General features: G+C 36.4%; 1 protein-coding gene across 2 annotated transcripts in view; it reads right to left on the bottom strand.

Annotated features, from left to right (window-relative positions):
* Positions 1-1363: 1363 nt before the first annotated feature.
* Map3k7 (mitogen-activated protein kinase kinase kinase 7) overlaps positions 1364-14287 on the bottom strand; it is a 67287-nt gene continuing 54363 nt past the window's right edge. For both annotated transcript variants that reach the window (XM_042679525.1, XM_042679526.1), the window contains 4 exons: positions 12556-12661; positions 7591-7652; positions 6678-6793; positions 1364-4343 (listed from right to left, as the gene is read on the bottom strand). In XM_042679525.1, coding sequence (XP_042535459.1) covers positions 4163-4343; positions 6678-6793; positions 7591-7652; positions 12556-12661 — 465 coding nt within the window. In that variant the 3' untranslated portion in view covers positions 1364-4162. The remainder of the gene's footprint in view (positions 4344-6677; positions 6794-7590; positions 7653-12555; positions 12662-14287) is intronic.

Below are 14287 nucleotides of genomic sequence, written 5' to 3'. Positions count from 1 at the left end.
TAACTTTTCTTTTTGCTGACTTCAAACTACAGTCTTCCCACTCAGATTTCCAGTTGGCTGGGATTATAGATGTGAACCACTGCACTTGCTCTCATCTCTATACTTTTAAATGGATACAATTTACTGCATATTTACATTCTAGTTAAAAGAACCCCTCTTAAAATAAGCAAGAACAAGAAACACCAAAATGGGGGGGGGGTGTGCACATGGAAGGGGAGGCTATGCCTTAATTCCCTGTAGAATGGAGAACAAATCTTGTTTGTAGACCAGGCCCCATGGTAGCATTTACTTGGATATCCATTTTTGGTACATCTTTCAATTGAAGGGGAGAAAAAGGAAGTAAATGAACATAAAAGCAGGAGCAGCTCAGAACTTGAAGAGAATTTTAAATTCTAGAATGGCACAGGTTAGAGTGGATTTAGGTTTAAGACACAGGAGTCTTAATGCCGGTTTTGTGGCCACTCTATTGGTAGCCACGAAACCTCTTCTCTTCCTTTGCCATTCAACTGAAAATGTTTCCTGTGTTCTTTTCCCAGCCTGGGCTGCTGAATGGCAGGATTTTCATGCTTGAAATTCTACCTAAACCAGGTAAGATATAGAAAAACAGCCACAGCAGTAAGCTAGCTATTAGCACCTTGGAGATAGGAATTCTTTGAAATGGGCATAAAATTCTACATTACAAATAGTTCAGCTTCTATAGGTGACCAGTAAACAGTCAAGAAATGAGCTATAAAATAGGGGCTGGGAAGGTGGCTCAGTGGTAGAGCGCTTGTCTTGAATGTCTGAGGCCCTGGGTTCGATTCCTCAGCACCACATCAGCAAAAAGAAAAAAAAGCCGGAAGTGGTGCTGTGGCTCAAGTGGTAGAGTGCTAGCCTTGAGCTGAAGAGCTGAGGGACAGCGCCTAGGCCCAGAGTTCAGGCCCCACGACGGGACCCTCCCCCCCCCCCCCCCAAAAAAAGAAATGAGCAAAATAATGCACTGGAGTAAAAGCAAAGATAAAAATGCATGCCTACCTATAAGTTGGAAGGTTAGTTTACAAAGAAGTGAAATACTCACCATCACCATAACCTAGGGGAAACTAGGTAAACTAGTTTTACTAGGGGAAATTAGATCTTAATGACAAAAATCACTTACATGCTGTGTTGTATTTCATACAAACACTCCTAAAATTGTGAAGAACACCCACTTAATCCTAAAACCTAATTAGCTAATCACCCAGCATCTCAAAAACTATGATTATAGCACCCCAGTGTTGGATATTCTACAAACACTAGTGTTTTGGCTTGTATTAGGTTCTGTACAAACAGTATACCTCATTGCTCATTTGCTGATAGAAGGAAGCCACCACTTTTGCATACCAGGTTAGAATAACAATCTGAATTTTATTAAAAACAAAAATAAATCTAAAAAGCTTCCTTCCATTACATACTATGCACAAGAGTTTCTGCATTACATCATTTTACATTAAAATGTTCTGAATGACAGAATTAGAACTTACTACCAGTGAAGAGAGGTGCTGGGCACTGAAAGCCACACACATTTAGAGAAAGAAACCGAAGTTTCACAGACCTGGAATTGCTGGCCACAAGCAGGAGCTAAAGTGAGGAACATGACAGAAACTTGAAGAAGAAACAACATCCAATATGCTAAAATACTTCAGGAAAATATAGTCAAACATTAGCAAATAACGTTTAAACAAATCTTTCCAATATGCTGTTTTGTTATCAAGTAAACATTCTTAACTGACTTTTTATTCAACCTCAAAAAAGCAATTTTTACTGCCTAGAAGTATTTCTCTCAATTAGATAAAAGCTTTGTGTAATTAGTATTTGTTCAGGGATTGCTTGAATATCTTAGATTAGAACAATTTAGTGACTTGTTTGCCTTTCTGTTATTGCTGCTCCCAAAATATGAGAGTTAGAACAGATGATCAAGTGAGAGTAGGAAAACAAGTTTGGCTCCTTGAAATCATGTCTGAAAGCGTAATGTGTGAAGACACTGATGAAACTGACTGTGGATTCCTATTATGCCCAGTGTCCTTTTGCCATTTAGAGATAACTGGAACTTCAAAGTATGCGACTGACAATGAAACTACTTAAAACCAGAGTAAGGCTGAACTGTACTTAATATCCAGGACAACTACAGTACTGAAAATCCCAAGGAATTTATTGTAAACAAATAAGCAACTGCCTAACAACCTTTTGCATTTGGTATGATGCCTAACTACTATTTTAATCCATTTACCTATTTGGATATTTTAAATGAAGTGACTGCATATAATAATAATAATAATAATGGTAATAATCCATTTAAACTATGTTATGATAGAGCAAAACACATCATTGACCAGAAATGAAATTTGAAACTTGTAACACTAAATACTGATGGAAAAAGCTAAGCCTTAGCATTTACACTTAAACACATCTAGATATGCCGCTTACAGGTGAATGGGGCCCTTCTGGTGGAGTGACAGATGTACTCAAAGCCTAGTGCCAGGACCAGCTTGGCTTTGCTACTGTTACTTTCTATGTCAATTTTATTTCACCACTAATATGTTGGGTTCAATATCAATTTCAGCTAAGTAATACAATTAGTTTGTAATAATAACCCTTCTCTTTCTTAAGCAAGTGATAGAAGACACTTAGTTCCCAAGAGCTACAAATGACACAACTTAATAAAAGATACCTTTACCTTTATTGCTTGTATACAGCAGGGATTCATTATAAAACTCAGGGGGAGGAAGGAAAATAATGCCTTGCTTTAGCATTTTTAATAATACTTTTAATAACTTCAATTTGCTTATCTGAAACAGAGGGAAAAAACTATAATGCCATCATGATGGAGTTCTAGCAATCTGAGTAATTATGCTTCATTTTTTATTTTCTCTCCATAAAACATGTATATGATAAAAAAAAAACAAGCCTGATGGTGACTTATTTTAATACCAATTGAAAAAACCAAGCTTGTACAGTTAATATTTCACTGATAGTTTATTATTATCTTTAAGTTACTTTGAAAGTTGGTAGCAAAGTACTGTTAAGAATATAAACATTCTCCTGATAAGTGTTGAAATTCTCTCACAAGTGCTGAAAGGCAGCAGGCATTGCAGAATGGGCTTGCCAGAGTCTAATGTCTAGGCTAGGTAGGATATTTTTGGATTATTTTTACTTCTTTAACTTCCACTACTAAATAACTTCTCCTGCTTTGCCTGCTTTATTCTTCATTTACAATAACAAAAAGAAATCTAAGCCCAAGCCATTCACCTGGAGCAATTATTTCTATCTTCCATGATCTCAGTATTTTCAAATATATGATAAAACAATTCATAATCATTACATGATCATTTAAGCTAGATCATGTTCTTTTGCATTTAAACTTCACTTGATTGATATTAACAGTAGCCATAAAAGCCATTGTTTAAATACCCACAGATTTAAAAATATTTGTCTTTAAAAAAGAGCTCCATTTTGCTCAATGTATTACAAACAATTTTTAGTCTAGTGAAAATTAGCAAACTGCTTTCATTAGGCATAGCAGCTGCCACTTACCTGTAAATATTTTATGGGTGGAACCAATGGGACCAAGTTCAGTACTGACCCAGTTAGTGGGATCAAGTTCAGTACTGATGTGCTGCCATCAAAGCCCTCACTCACTAAAGGTTCTATATTTCTGCAGTGTCCCACCAATTACTGTAGATCTATAATACCCTGTCTTTAACTTGGTGCATACCACCTTATGGAAAAACAGTGATTATTTCCTTGAGATGAGATACAAAAACCAAACCATTCTTAAGGTTCTACCTCCAGTAGGGGAACAAATAAGGATGATGTCTGCATGTAGCAGATAGTATGATTCCCCATGTTTGGTTAGGCTAGCCTCCACACAATGAGCATGCATATACAGCCACAGTTCACTGCATCTGTTCTGAAGTTGAGAACTGCTGTGTATCCAAGTCACAGATACCACCACGTGATTCAATGAGAGTGAACTTGCATATAGACCATGGGAAGAAAATAAACGATGTAACAATGCAGCAAAGATAGGCAGTTGGCATTCAGAACACATCAAAAAAGCTAACTCTCATGAGTTGTCATAGGGTTTTTCTTTTCTTAAAAAAAAAGTCTTTCTTTGCATATTTTAAAATTTAACAATCCCAGAGAATCATGAAGTGCCTTGTCGCTTTTGCTGTTGACTTCTGATGACCTCTAGTTGTTTTTTGCATTGCTGGTAGTAAGTAGAAAGGCTTTTGTTTTCATCTAAAAGCTTTTTATGTTCCTGTACCAGACGAGATGTGTTTTGCTGGTCCTTTTCATCCTGGTCCAATTCTGCAACTAGTTCTTGCCTAAAAACAAATACCAACAAAAAACATTACACACGATGGAAAAATTCATGGCTTTACCTACTGTGATGATGGAAATGCAATTAATGAGAAGTTTTCTTCTGAGTCTATCATTCTGGATCTTAAGTACACTAGTCAAGTGAGATTATGGGCCAGAATGGAAACTATCACCCACTCTCTGGAGCAACCACACAAATGCCATAATCCTTTCAACAAGTGCCCTCACTTAGACAATTAGTGAAGCAGATAAAGTGGCAAAATAAGTTTCAGAAATTTTCATTTGATATACTTGTTTTGAATAGGAAGGAAGAAAAGGCTCTAGCTGGTTACAGGGAAATAAAACACTTGAAGTTTTTGTAATTCATATTCTCTACACCCATGTACTCATGTTCGCATCTTCAAGTCACAATCCTATGAAACTCCAGCACTAGCTAACAGGGCATTTATAAGCTAATTAAAAAGGGATGCTAACCCACTGAGGTTCTTTCCTATTTTGAAACCGTGAGGTGAATACAAAGTACCACAATTGAGCTACACAATTCACAAACACTTTCACAAAAGATCCTCAGAGTCTTTTTCATAATCTGACAAACTTCTTGAAGTCTCTTTTGTTTGGGTGACATTAACCATTAGTTTCTAAAGGGAGGTTATCAGATATAAGTGAATAAATTAATACAAAGCCTTTAAACACAATTACTTCCTAGTAGTTCTCATTTAAGTGATGAAAAACTGTCACCATTTTCACAGTTCCCAACCCTTGTCACATTTTCCGGACACAGATTTCTCGTTTCAGACGATTCGAGTAGGGAAGTGCACAGGTGCATGTGTGGAACTAGGACTGAAGGGTTTCCTCAGAGTGCCGGAAATTCCACAATGAATTCTGCTCTTTCCAGACTGTCATGTTTAATTTCTTACCTGGATTAGCTTTAGGATACCAAATTGATTTCATTTAAATCAATAAACTGTGACAAAACTATTTTCTTCTTTTTTGAAGCAAAAAGAGAAAACTTCACAGATCACTTCGGAAAGTAAGCATTTTCATTTAAATTAAAATTAATAAAGGGGATTCTATTACTGTACATGAACATTTTAGTCACTACCCATAAATATTTCATAAGTAGAACATTTTGTAAGTGACTTACTTGGAAAAAACGTTGCTTTTTTTTTTTTTTTAAAGCTGTAAGTACATACTATGGGAATTGGACTAAATTGAATTTCTCTCTCTCTCCCTTTCTTTCTTTCTTTTCTTATCTTTCTTTCTCTCCTTTTCTTCTCTTTTCTTTCTGTTGGTTGTGGGGCATGAACTCTGGGCCTGGGCGCTGTCCCTGAGCTCTTCAGCTCAAGGCTAGTACTGCTCTACCACTTGAGCCATAGCACTACTTTGTTTTCTGGTGGCTAATTGGAGATAAAAGTATAACGGACTTTCTTATCTGAGCTGGCTTTGAACTGCGATCCTCAGATCTCAGCCTCTTGAAGTAGCTAGGATTATAGGGGTGAGCCACCATTGCCTGGCTTCTAATATATAAATATATATATATATATATATATATATGTATATATATATGTTAATAGACAGGTCTTGTTACATAGCCCATACTGGTCTTATACTTGTGATCTTCCTGCCTCAGCTTCCTAAGTGTGGGATTATAGGTGTTTACAACCATCCCTGGCCTAGAGTTCCTAAGGATGAAAAGAAACCAGTTTCTCTAACTCAGTAAAACATATATTTAAAAAAACCTATTCTTTTAAACATCCATCTGGAAAGAATATACAAAAGTCTCTTAAGTCAAAGCAAAATTGAACATTAGAAAGCCAAATTATTTTACATATGGCTAAGGAAAATCTTTTTTTGGGGGAGGGGTTGCATTGTGGGGCTTAAACTCAGGGTCTGGGCACTTTCCTGGAGCTCTTTTGCTCAAGTCTATTGCTCTACCACTATGAGCCACAGCTCCACTTCCAGTTTTTAAATGGTTAATGGGAGATAAGATCATGGTCTTTCCTGCTCAGGCTAGCTTTGAACTCAGATCTCAGCCTCCTGAGTAGCTAGGATTATAGGTATTAGCCACCAGTGCCCAGATAAAATAATACATCTTAATAAATCTAAATACCTTTTAACTTGCCTATAAGACACTTGGGTTTGTAGTACTAGTTTACTTCCCTTAGCACTAATAAATACAATATGTCAAAAGGGCTGAATTTAGCATGAAAAATATTTAATATAATTTAATACAAATTTTAAGCTTGAAATGTGTTTAGTGACTAATACTAAAATTCAAGTTTTCATGTCTTCAATCAAGGCCAATACTTCTGTTTATTTTTATTCAGAAAAAAACTTACTTTCTCTGTAATAACAATGCAATTTCTGTTTGAACTTTCATATATTCTTGTGCCATTTTACAATGCTGTTCAAACACTGCCATAGATTCTTTGGAGTTAGGGCACGGTGCAAGAGGCTGAAAGAAATCAGGAATGTTAAAAAATCATTACATCAAACTCCAGTATCTAGCTAAGAATTAAGAAATAGACTGTTAATATATTTTTATAGCACAAAGCAATACTCTTTTAAAAATAAGGCGTAAACCAGGCCCTAGGAAACTGTAGTGTTAACCCAGACTTTAAGTTGACATTTTGCTGTTGTAATTCTTTTTGTTCTAAAGAACTATGACTAGAGTACTTGAAACCTCTGGTGTGGTATTTCAGGACAAAATGCATCATACTGAATGCTTTTTGGGGGAGATACAGGGCTGTGTTGCTCAAGCGGCCTTGATTTCTAAGTCTTTTACCTCCGTGGCTCCTTCCTCCCCCCAAGTTAGCTGGGATGACAGCCTTATACCACGATGTCTGGTTCCTAAGAGATGTTCATGGCTCTTGTTTCCACAAGGAATCACTGAAATATATACTTACACTTTCAGTCTTAATAGACATGAGAATGCATGAGAAAGTATACTAAATAGGAATGAGCATATGTTAGGAATGCACTAGAATTAAAGAGTGAAAATGCCATGGCAATTTTGAAGATAGAAAAAATTTTAAGATGACTGTTAGAATAAAAGCATATGGTTCTGTTAATTTTATACCTGATTAATTGAGCTAAAAAGCTTTTCATTTGATTTTAAGGTTTAAGGAGGCCAACTAAAAACAAGTAAATCAACATGCAATTGTCAGCTTCAATCAAATCAACACAATTGTCAACCTCATAAACTACCTAAGAAGCAAGCAGCAAACTTTTACCAAGAAAGTACTCCTTTACCTGTAGCTGGTGATCCAGTGTAAGATAAGCCATTGGGATTGAGTTATCTGATCCATTGGTATCTGAAATTCAAGCAGAATAGTAATACTTTGATATGTACGACTGAGAGTGTAAGTTTATACTTCAGTGATTCCTCCTGGGTACATGCAAGCAAGAAAACACGTTCATAGAATCTCATTTTCTCCCCTAAAGTAACACATTAAATAAAAGGTATTGCAATTGGTAAGAAAAAGGGTCTGCTTTGGAATTCTAGTGATTAAAAAAGAGGGTATCAGTTACAAAGTATAAGTATATTCTAAAATTTAAGTTGACTGAATAGAACATAGTATGTTAAAGCTTAGTAAGGCCCGTTTAAGCAAAAAACAAAAACAGTGATAGGTAGCCTTTCTATTTTCATTTCTTTACCATGCTCAGTTTATGAGAAGGCTTGCTCAATTCTGTCAACTTAAATGTCCACAGGGAAAGGAGAAAACTACTCTCTTTGAGTGGTTCATTTCCAACTTATATAGGTTTTAATATGAAGTCTTTATCCAGCCTATACTGGGAGTCACTGAAGAAAACTGAAGAGTATATTATACATACAAACAGTATGGAAAGAAAATGGAAGTTTAGAAAGAACTGTAGCTCAATCTCACATACCAAATAATCACATTAGTTACTTCAAGCATTCCGCCAATCTTACTGAACATCAGGTTGAATGTATGGCTTTTATGTTTCTAATCAGGTAAAATTGCCACAGAGTGGTGTAGACAAGACAAGGTGAGAATTACAGCAAAGGCGCTGTATTCACTCCAATGAAAAACTAAGGAGATCTGATTATTCACAAATCTCCTAACTTATTGATGACTGATATTCTAGGTTTTTCTTTTAAAATTTTGCAGTGCTGGAGACTGGACTTAGTGCCTCTTACTGAGCTATGCTTCCAACCCTTAGGCATTCTTTCAGTCACTGAGCTGGGGGTGTGCTGTGTACTTATAACTCTAGCTACTCAGGGAGGCAGAGACAGAACTGTAGGTTGGAGGTCAGCCTAGGCTACACAGTAAGAACCAAACAAAGTCACTGAGTGTGCTAATAAACAAAATTACACAAAATGAGGAGAAGACCAAATGAAGTCAAGCAGGAAAAGGCAATTTATAAAAGCAGTGGTATTCATCAAGATCCAAAGTACTTGTAAGCTGACATGTTGAATAGAAAAGCCTTTGGGCAACCACTTAAAGATAATGAAAATATACGTTACAATTGGAACTTCCCCTGGCTCCTGTGCTCTTGGGCTGGCTGGCCCTCACAATCCTCCCATCTCAGCTTCCCAATGGGAATAAGTAATGTTTATTAAATACTGGAATGTGACAGAAAAAAATGGAGTAGAGCCTTGAGGCATCTACCCTAAAATAACACACATGTATTTCCCAAAGTGGTAAACAAGAAATACAGTTAATTTGTTATTATTTTTTTTTAATTTGTTATTTTTTAAACCAACCTTTTCCTCCAGCCCTCAAGAACAGTTTCAAACTTACATTGCTAAGCAGAAACTACTTTCCACAAAACTAAAACTGACTAAAAATGATGTCTCTCCTCTGCCTGACTAAAACTTAAGTATCTTGAAAAAGCATTCTCAATTTGACATTTCCACCCCTGTGGTTCTTTACTAAATCATTGACACCTTATATAACTCATTATATCATATACTTATATATATGATATATATGTAAGTATATATATGATATATATACTTATATACACACATATACACACATACTCTAGAACTAAGTATCTAAATATAATACATTAGTATTTTACTACACTGAGGTATCTAAATATAAGTATCTAAATATAATGCATTAGTATTTTACTACACTGAGGATAAAGCAACAAACTATGTTGATTCAAATATGCTCTTCCATGGTGAACTTAATAGAATTTTATTTTTTTTCCCCCTAAAACTTCTAAGATTTCACTTTCTTACATGTTGCTAACTTGAAACTAATCATCCAGCTTCTAATATCTATAATTGGTCACATGATAGCAAGACACAGTAGTATTGGGAGTTTGAAGTCAAGACTTTGTACTTATCAGGCAGGTGCTCTGCCACTTGAGCCCCACACCCCAGCACTTTGCTTTGTTTTGAGACAAGATCTTATTTTTGCTTGAGCTAACCTGGACTACAATCTGTTTTACAACTTATACCATGGCTGGGATGACAGATGTGCCCCCCTTACCTATGCTTTTTTTTTTTGGGGGGGGGGTCTGGTCGTGGGGCCTGAACTCTGGGCCTGGGCGCTGTCCCTCAGCTCTTCAGCTCAAGGCAAGCACTCTACCACTTGAGCCACCTTCCCAGCCCCACCTATGCTTTTTTGTTGAGACGAGGTCTTATATATTTTCTACCCCCTCAGCTGGCCTTAACCTGTGAGCTCAGCCTTCCAAGTAGTTAGGATTACAGGTTTGAGCTACTGCTTGGCTGAAAGTATTTTTTTTCTTTTTTAACGTTTCAGCTATTAATACAATTTAGTGTTTCACTTAAATGTTAAGACTTAGAATGGTTTTGTTAAGTTAGGTAAAATTGTTTTTTCTGTTCTTACCAATACAATCCCCTTTTTTTTTTGGGGGGGGGGGGGTCTGGTCGTGGGTCCTGAACTCTGGGCCAGGGTGCTGCCCCTCAGTTCTAGCTCAAGGCTAGCACTCTGCCACTTGAGCCACAGTGCCACTTCCGGCTTTTTTTTTTCTGCTTATGTGGTACTGAGGAATCGAACCCAGGGCCTCATGCATGCAAGGCAAGCGCTCTATCACTAAGCCAACTTCCTAGACCCCAATACAACCTTTTTGCCATTTAAAATGCTTATGGGTGAGTTCCCCTCACGTGGGAATGCTGCTTTCTCCCTTCTGTTGTATGACTAATAACCAAAAAAAGGATTGTACAAGATCTGAACTTATTTGTCTCTTGTTAAAACACTCAGCTTGTAAATTTAGTGGTGTAATGTTATGAGTACCTCATGAATGTGTGTCACAGCAGTATCACGGTTATATAGACTGGACCATGTTTCTTATGCATCTAAGTACTTTGTCTAGAATGCGGTGAATTCGCATTCTGTGGCTCCCTCTGCTGGTCTAGGTTTTTCTCTCACTAGATCGATACTCTGGGTATGTCGTCTTTCTTTATACTCATTATACATAAATTAAAACTAAAGAGTGCTCATTATCTGCTGATTATTAAATTATGTGTTTTAGTTTTCCTCTCAAAATACATGGAAAACACTGAAATAAAATACATTTAAATACATAGATTTATATAAAAATACCTTATTAAGTAGGTTAACTGATAATAACACTAATAATTTTTACTGGGTCAATGGAGTTTTCAAAGAAAACACCTTAACTATTTGTTCCTTATACTATATTCTATTAGGGACAAATTATTGTATGAAGGGATACATCTGCAAAACATTTCAAAGCAAAGACAAAATTCAGTTGCTATTGCAGCCTGGGATCAGGCAGTATTTTTAGCTATTGTTGTTGTTTGGCATTTTTAGGTATGGGAAAAGAAAAGAATGAGACAGAGGTAGAAGGGTAGAAGTGTACAGCAGTTACGGGAAATAAAATCTTGATTTTACTTCTGTGACTGACAACCTGCTGCATTGTTGATTCATGTCTAGACTAGTTTAGACTGAAGTTTGGAAGCTCTGCCAATTTGAATCCCAGATCTGAACAAATGTTGTAATGTCAGGAAGAGTTCCCTTGGTTCAGGAACCAAAAGGAGCTGGCAGCACCTGAATGTTAACGATAAAAGCTGGCAAGACCATTTCCCTGTCGTCCACCATTGGAGAAGAGAATGTCTATGATGAATTTTAAACGTGCTGAGTAGCAGTGAGCTGTGATGGGGATGAAACTTAGAGGAGTTTTTCTACCACTAAATTTAAACTTACTAAAACTAGACAGTACGCTGTGGCTAATCATAGTTTCCTCGTACATGACACAGAAAAAAAAAGCCACCCACTTAATTTTTTAAATTAAATTATAAACTTGATTAAACCATGCCAGGTATCTATAAATATTTGAATTGCATTTTAGTTTCTGAAGACAGAAAGCTGACTTTTAAATTTCAATTTAATTGCAACTATTAATAACATAGCTGATCTTACGTAAAATCTGAAATGGCTTAATTTTCCAAGGTCTAAGAGATCATCTTTCCTTCTCTGATCTAATAAAATATAAATAAAAAATTTCATTTAAGTAAACTGCTAGGTATTTGTAATGATGTTCTCTTAATCTCTTACATAAAAATAACTTATTATATTTTTATATAAGTGAAAGTTAATTTCACTAAATGTAATATTCACTGCTTGTCAACACAAAACTATTCCATCTGCACCTTCAGTCGGGTAAGTTTTAATATTAACATTGTGATAAGTTATTTGTGTTTGGGAAGTTCTATGGCTCGAATAGGCTTTCAAAGGTCTGTGTAATGAAGTTCTCCCTATCAGTTAAAATGATTCATAAAGTCAATAATCAGATGTTTGTGTTCTTACTAAGGCAAATGATATCTGTGTCCTTAAAAGACAGAAATGAAGATGATGGTGGTTGTTTTTATCATTTTGATTTATTTGAAGCTCTGTCACCCAGGGGAGTGGCTCATAATAGAAAAATCAGACTGAAGCATGAAGAATATCCTTTCAAACCTAAAAAAAAAAAATTAACTAAACAAAACAGGCTTCTTAACTAGGAAAAAACATTCCCTAACTATTTTCAAAAAATAGGTTTAGTTCCTGAAAGCAAAAAATTTACAGAATTGGTCAAGATCGTTCAAAGTACTTAAAACAACATTTGAGAATTTATTGCTAAATAGCTAGTGTTATTAATATAAAATCTAAACCACTGTGTAATGTTTGTCTTAGTAAAGATTAATGCCAGGCCTAAATGCACACAAACATGATGAATTCGATTTCATAGTACAGTGAGGAAGCAGAAGGTCACCTGTGGAATCATCAGGGGTCCATGGATGACTTCGAGTTGGCTTTTCTGAGGTTGGTCCTGAGGTAGTGATCATTCTGATACTAGGACTGGATGACCTACTGCTCACCTGTAAGGAGTGACAGAAGAAAGAAAATGTGACTTCTTCTTGTTGGTACTAGTTTTATTTTACCTCAGGGCTTCCTGTTTAATACCCTTGCCTGCTTGCTCTGCTGGAGCTTTTCCACTTGAGCTATGCCTTTAGCCAGCATTTTTAGAGGAGTGTTGAAGACTTTGCTACCCAGTATGGATTTGAACAATTATCTGGTTCTTAACCTTCTAAACTACTAGAACTACAGGTTCATGACATCCAGCTCAAAATATGACTTTTAACGTAATTTTCATTTAGAGGCAAAAAGACAGACTTCCATTTTCATTAATAGAGGACCTAAAACATTCCTGAAAACAAAAATAAACCTTCCAAGAATACTTATTACCTATGTATATGTAGAAATTTATATCCACTCATACACAATACTTATTCAAAACTGCTGAGCTTGAAAAAAATATTCTTGAGCCAGAAACAAAGCAAGGGGTTAGGAGACTAGGAAGGGTTTAAGCTGCTGGTCTTACCTCAGCTAAGGGCATCAACTGAACACCAGGCCTTAAAACTTTCATTTTAACACAGCTTTGGGCTTCTGTAGGATAGGAGGTAACACTGGAGAAATTGTTAAAGCTAAAACTTCAACAAGTTTCTTTTGAACTTAAGGCCTCAAGTTCTTCCTCTGCTTTTTCAGTCATGGCTGTGCTTTACTACTTGAGCCATGCCTCCAGTTATGGCTTTTGGCTGTTAATTAGATCTCTTCAATTTGTCTGCATGGGCTGGCTTTGAATTTCAATCTTTAGGTATCAGCCTCCTGAATAACTAGGGCTATTGATGTGAGCCACTAGTGCCTGATCAGAGTTGCTACTAAGAGAAAAAAGTAAGCTAGAAGAATTTACCAACAAAAGCACGCAGCAAGCCATGCTGGTAATACTAGCATGTAGAAAGCTGAGGCAAGAGGATCTTAGGTTTGAGGTGAGTGTGCACTGTATAATGAAACCCTGTCACTATCCCTACCATCCCCACCCATCACTCACACTCCCCCCAAAAAGAGGGAAAGGAGCATAGTAGGTTAAGTCTTTCTTAATGGTGATTCTAGATGGAGTGAAGAAAAATGTATGTACTGTATATCTATAAAGTATTTCCACAGAATCCATGGAAGACAACAAATCATGACTATAAAAATATGAAGTATATACAAGAAAACCTACATCCTGAGTTCAACAGAGGACATACATAGTTAAATACAAGAAAGACAAATACAAGATAGAAATAGCATGCAAAGAGAAAAGGCAGATTACAGGTTAAGCAACTCTAATCTCTCAAACTGAAACTACAGAGGTTCTGAAGCAGGAAATTTACAGAATGCTGCCACTGTGCCACTTGTCAAAAACTCCACACCTGACCTCATGTGACAAGTCATAGTAAAAATACAAGTACACTATAAAACACTACATACAATCACTTTCAAGCTATGTGTATAAGGTACATATAAAAAATAAGCTTTGGGGCTGGGAAGGTAGCTCAGTGGTGGAGCACTTCCCTCGCATGCATGAAGCCCTGGGTTTGATTCCTCAGCACCACATAAACAGAAAAGCCAGAAATGCCGCTGTGGGTCAAGTGGTAGAGCACTAGCCTTGAGCTGAAGAACTG

Source organism: Dipodomys spectabilis, unplaced genomic scaffold (genome assembly GCF_019054845.1).
Source record: "Dipodomys spectabilis isolate Male_0828 unplaced genomic scaffold, ASM1905484v1 ptg000053l, whole genome shotgun sequence".
In the NCBI taxonomy this organism is placed as follows: Eukaryota; Metazoa; Chordata; class Mammalia; order Rodentia; family Heteromyidae; genus Dipodomys; species Dipodomys spectabilis.
Note: the sequence above shows the minus strand (reverse complement) of the source record. Positions and strands in the feature narration are given on the sequence as shown.